Source organism: Notolepis coatsorum (genome assembly GCF_963971535.1).
Source record: "Notolepis coatsorum genome assembly, chromosome: 9".
Taxonomy (NCBI): Eukaryota; Metazoa; Chordata; class Actinopteri; order Aulopiformes; family Paralepididae; genus Notolepis; species Notolepis coatsorum.
In genome coordinates this window covers 37,471,489-37,477,488 of record NC_140173.1, presented here as the reverse complement: position 1 = coordinate 37,477,488, position 6,000 = coordinate 37,471,489, and the positions used below count along the sequence as shown (strand labels likewise).

Here is a 6,000-nt window from a genome sequence, read left to right as displayed (position 1 = left end):
AAGAAAACAGCTTTGATAAATGACGGGAAAAGGAAGATCCACTATCTCTTTACAGATGGGAAAGAAATGGCAGAAGAATATGACTTGAAAACAGAAGAGCTCATCGTGCGGAAATGACGTTCAAAAAGCGCTCTCGGAGGTGAGGGTGAATGGCAGATCGAGGTTGGAGAACCATTTGCAGCCTCTGTTGCCTCATTGGATTCTGAGCAGATAAAGAAAAATTGTTCGAATTATAGAACTGAGGAGGGCAGTAATACGCCATGTTGCGTTTACACACAGGGGAAAATAAAGAAGAAGAAGAAGAAGAAGAAGAAGAAGAAGAAGAAGAAGAAGAAGAAGAAGAAGAAGAAGAAGAAGAAGAAGAAGAAGAAGAAGAAAAAGAAAAAGAAGAAGAAGAAGAAGAAGAAGAAGAAGAAGAAGAAGAAGAAGAAGAAGAAGAAGAAGAAGAAGAAGAAGAAGAAGAAGAAGAAGAAGAACTTGATTTATCCTCTTTCGGATCTGGCCGTGTGCCACTGAAAAGCATGGCGAGAAGAGGCAGACGTGGCCAGACTCCACAACTAAAGCTGGGGAGAGGTTTTTGTGGTTTCTTCTTGGGTCTGCTCCTGGCCTCTGTGTACGGCCTGATGGCTCTCTTCGTACAGAACCTAGGCCTGTGGTACAGTGCCTACACCACGATAGCCATCGCATTCCTGGCAGCGTTCGGCATGGGGCTCTCCATCCATATACGAGCCCACGTCATGCTCATGTTGCCCCTGCTCTGCTCAGAGAACGGCAAGAAGTTCCTCCTCTTCCTCATCGTCACCCTGCTGCTGCGGGGCCCAGTGGACAACACCCTGAGGAACTTTAGGCAGGCCGCAGACAGCGTGGTGTGTGGGGCTGAGCTCGCCGCGAACAACACCCAGGAACTGATGAAGAGAGCAGCAGAGCCCCTCCTCACTGTGTTGGACACCATCAGAGAGATCAGCAGGAGCACCACCGCCGTGGCAGGCAGGGTCCAGACCCTCATCAAAGCTTTGACTGAGAACGTCAGCCATGTCGCTCGGTCTCTGAGAAACGTCCTTCACTTTCTGATGGACATCGGTGACACGTGCAACCGCAAGATGGGCACCCCGTACAGGAAGTGCATAGGACTGTTTGACGAGGGGAAGACGGACTGCATCCAACTCCTGGGGGATTTCAAATTCCTCTGTGTCATCCTGGACGTCTTCCGCCCTCTCTGCGGCCTTGCTCGGGCTGGAGAGCTCTTCTGTATCGTTCCCTCCTTCATTGGTATGCACCTCAAGGTACGTCTGGCTTATCCCACCCTGATGGCGTTTGACCGCCTGAAGAAGGAGTTTGAGTTCAACATCTCAGTGACATTGAACATCGGCGTGGCCGTGAACAGCAGCCAGTCGCTGGAGCAGGCGTCCCAGGAGATCATGGAGGACGTCTCCGCTGAGCTGGGAAAGTTCCAGATGGTGCAGACAGTGCTGGCTTACGTCGGCCTGTTCCTCTTGGCTCTCATGTACCTCGAGGCCGTCCTCTACATGCACAAGTACCTCCACCAAGATGACTTTGACAACAACTACATCACAGAGCAGTTTGAAGAGCTGGATGACAGCTTTTCCATGGAGGGCAAACCCACTGTCCTTCCTCTCACCCAGAGTGAGGCCTGCACCTTCATCACACCATTGTCCATGTACCTGACTGTCGGGGAGAGGAGAGCGGCAGTACTGGGAACATTATCCATGCTCCGACACATGGTCATGGGCAGCGTGGTGGCTCTGGACCTGCTGGTGTTCTGGATGTTTGACCTGGTCCACCACCAGGTGCAGGGCGACATCACCACCAGGGCTCCAGTCAAGGTGGAAGTCCAGGTGACTGGTTCAGGATATGCTTCGGACATCTTTAAGGACATGGTGGCATCTTTTGCCATCTTGCAGGATGGAAACGTCACAGTCCTGAGCAAGAAGTGTCTTATGGAGCCCTCCCAACCAGACTACACAGGATATGTGATGATAGGAATCCTGTATGGACTCTTTCTGTTCATCGCCCTGGCAAAAGGCTACGTCAATCGCTTCAGGAGGCTGGTGTGCGCCAGCTACCACCCGAGACGAGAGAGAGAGAGGATCCGGCTCCTCCACGGCCACATCCTGACCGAGCGGACGTCCCTGATGAAAGCCCTGCTGAGGTTAGAGGTCAGGAGCAAGGCCGACAGGAGGACAGATGGGACAGGCTGCCTCGACAAGCTCCTGCAATGTGTCCCATGTGGCTCCTACCTCGCTGTCCGCCTGGGTGTGTCCGGTGTCCACTGCATGGTCTGTGGCTTGGAGGGAGAAAGAGAGGACCATGACGACATGGTGGCTTGTGTCACCCCGCAGTGCAGAGGGCTGTACTGCGAGCCATGCATCGAGAAGCTGGGAAACATCTGCGGTGTGTGTAGACAGCAAGACAGCGGAGAGGAACTGGACTCCAGCGATGAAGAGTAGGGGAGTCTCACCACATCACCCATCAGCAGACCAGGAAGCTGACGAAGAGGAGAATCCCTTCCGCGAATTCCCAGCAGTCTCCCCAGTAACAACCCCGGGCCGCAATACTGGCCAACGTCCACGGGCCGATTCTGATGTTAAAGGACCTGTCTTTTTGACAAAATAGTTATTTTCTGCTGATTCACCGCTGTCATGGGCTTCCGTTGTGTCTGGGAGTGTGAGAGCCCAACGCTGTATCCTGGCTGAGGCCAGCGGTGGGATGCATTTTGTCTCACTGAACAGACTCATCAGAGGTTTATGGTCTGTTGTGATAGTGAATGCCCGTCCGTATAGGTACTGATGGAAACGCTTCACAGCAAAAACAACAGCTAGACCCTCTTTATCCAACTGAGAGTACCCCTTCTCCGCTGCTGTTAGGGTACGTGAAGCAAAAACAACAGGCTTCTCATCTCCATCATCCATGATGTGTGAGAGCACTGCTCCGACTCCATAAGGCGAGGCATCACTCGAGACGATGATCTCTTTATCTGGGTCGTAGTGAACGAGCAGCTTTGCAGACTGGAGCAGCTCTTTCACTTCCTTAAAAGCTCTCTGCTGCTCTCCACTCCACTCCCACTTAGTGTCAAGGTGCAGTAGCTTGTACAGCGGGGCCAAAACATTTGATAAATCTGGCAGAAATTTGCCATAATAATTCACCATGCCCAAAAACGATCTCAGTTCATGGACACTCTTTGGGCTCGGAGCCTCCTTTATGGCTCTCACCTTGTCTTCCAAAGGGCTGAGCAACTGTGCTGTGATCCTGTGTCCCAGGTAGGTCACGCTCAGTGCCAGGAACACACACTTGGCACGCTTCAAACGCAGTCCTGCGTCTGAGAGTCGTTTCAACACCTGTGCTAGGTTAGCCAGATGCTCCGCCTCGGTGGCCCCCGTGATGAGGATATCATCTAGATATACCGCTACGTGCGGGATACCCTGTAACAGCGTGTCCATTGTTCTTTGAAAAATGGCGGGGCTGGATGCCACTCCAAACACAAGGCGATTGTATTTAAATAAGCCCTTGTGAGTGTTGATGGTGACATACTCTTTTGACTCTTCGTCAAGTTGCAGTTGCTGGTAAGCATGGCTCATGTCTAGCTTTGTGAAAAGCTTCCCCCCTGACAAGGTTTCAAACAGGTCATCCACTCTTGGTAGTGGATACTCCTCCAGTTTAGAGACCTGATTTACCGTCACCTTGTAGTCTCCACATATGCGTGCTGTATTATCCTCTTTCAGGATTGGCACAATGGGAGCCGCCCACCTTGAAAATTGGACGGGTTCAATGATGCCTTGCTTCTGCAAACGTTCCAGCTCCCCCTCCACCTTGACCTTCATGGCATACGGCACCGACCTAGGCTTGAAAAACCTTGGGGCGGCCTCAGGGTCAACATGGAGTTTCACAGTTACCCCCTTCAGTGTGCCCAGCTCGTCCCTGAAAACATCACTGTACCGATGCAGGATGTCCTCTGTCGTGTCTGTCGTGTGCACATATTTAACATTATGCCAGTTTAGCTTAATTTTCCCTAGCCAATCACGGCCCAACAGACTTGGCCCCCCCCCCTTAGCTATAACCAGCCTGGCCTTTGCCTTCTGATTCCCCGCCAAAATGTCCACATATAGCACCCCTATATGAGGTATGGGCTGACCTGTATATGTCCTGAGCCTGAGCTTTGATGGGCTAATGGGTGGTAGGTTAGACCCCCATGTCTTCCTGTAGGTCTCCTCACTGATGACCGATGCAGTAGCCCCTGAGTCAATCTCAAACTTTACATCCTGTCCCCCGACAGTGATAGTGGCATAATAGGGTTCAGGTGGCTCCTCATCTGTTCCCACCCCGAACATGTTGTATGCACACTCTGCTTCCTCATGTGTTTCTTCCAGGTGGTGTGTGGAGGCTTGAGCCTGACGCTGCTTTCCCTGCCAAGGCCTGCCCCTGCCCATTTTATTGTCTTTTGAACTCCTGCACTTCTTTGCTAGGTGTCCCTTTTTATTACAAATATGGCAGACAGCCTCTTTGAATCTGCAGTCATTTGCATAATGCGACGACCCCCCACACCTAAAACATTCCACCCCTTTTTTAAACACTTCACTTTTACCAGTCTCTTTATAGGCAGGATCCCTTCTGACTTGGTGCACTGTCTGTGACACTGACAACCCATTCCCCCTCTATGTCCCTAGCATTATTTGCAGCCATCTCCATACCTTGGGAAATCTCTAGGGCTTTTTTAAAAGTCAGCGGCGGGGCTTCCCCCAGCAGGCGGCGCTGTATGGGGTCATTATTAATGCCGCAAACTAATCTGTCACGGAGCATATCATCCAACACTGCCCCGAATTCACAATGTTCCGACAGTTGGCGTAGCTCAGCCACAAAGTTGGCTACAGACTGACCTTGCTTCCTGAACAGACTGTGGAATTTGAAACGTTGTACTATCACAGAGGGTCTTGGGTTGTGGTGGTTCCCCACAAGCTTGACTAAGTCTTCATATGGAATTTCCCCCGGTTTCAGTTGTGTAGCTAAATTCCTTATTAGCTTATAAGTCTTAGCCCCACACACACTCAGGAGAATAGAGCGCATTTTCGCCACATCAGTAATTCCATTTGCATTGAAAAGATTTCCCAACCTTTCCTCGTACTCTGTCCAGTCCTCATTCGCTTCCACGAACTCACTGATAGTCCCAAACGTCGCCATCTGAGCGCGAGGCTCCTCTTCCACACTCGGCTCGTCCTCTTCTCCCGATGCTCTCCCGTCCCCGAGCGATGCTCCTTCAGTACCTCTGCCGGCGTCGCTCATACGTTAGCCGTCCAGCTATAGCTTTAGCCTCACGCTAACAACAAACAAAAACAACGGGATGACACGTCGGCAATCCAGTTTATCCTCGTCGCCAAAAATATGTGGTAACCTCTAATAATAAGTAAGCCACACGACACGCTTGTGATCCCTTTGGTTGAGTAGTTTAGTGGGTAACGGGAGCAATGGAAGGTTGTACAATACAGGTGCGTCTTACACTCTGCGCACGTTAGTCATACAGGTAAGAACGCAGGCACCGGCTACGGAGAATACCTCACGTATTATATCTTCTGTAGTCACAAAATAATATGCCTTGAGCGATAGCTCCCTCTAGTGGGGAAATATAGATACTGCATCAATATTAACCCTAGATATAAAGCTGACATTATAACAATAAGCTTTGCAAAAAAAGTATGCAGTCCTCAAGCTCAAGTAAAAAAAAAGTGCCGCTTTTCTGGGTGCATTTTTCCAAGCATATGTTAAAACAATAAAGGCATATTTGAGTAAACTTTGAGTAGAGATTCAAGATTCAAGAGGTTTATTCATCACATACAGTACAGTACACAAGACATAGTGAAATGAAGGTGGCCATGCCCGCTTCGATTGTGCAACGTATCATTAAGTATCTCGAGGCTGGGGCCAGCATGTCCTCAATTTTGGAAATCAAAATATGGTCACCCATTATGACATCATACTGTAACATCACAG

At 50.2% G+C, this 6,000-nt stretch overlaps 1 protein-coding gene across 1 annotated transcript; it reads left to right on the top strand.

The window, feature by feature from the left end:
• Positions 1–521: 521 nt before the first annotated feature.
• On the top strand, positions 522–2,468 carry dcst2 (DC-STAMP domain containing 2; the record flags this gene model as incomplete). Its single annotated transcript, XM_084321841.1, has 1 exon — positions 522–2,468. One exon carries the CDS (start codon positions 522–524, stop codon positions 2,466–2,468), a length of 1,947 nt encoding a protein of 648 aa, XP_084177967.1.
• Positions 2,469–6,000: the final 3,532 nt, after the last annotated feature.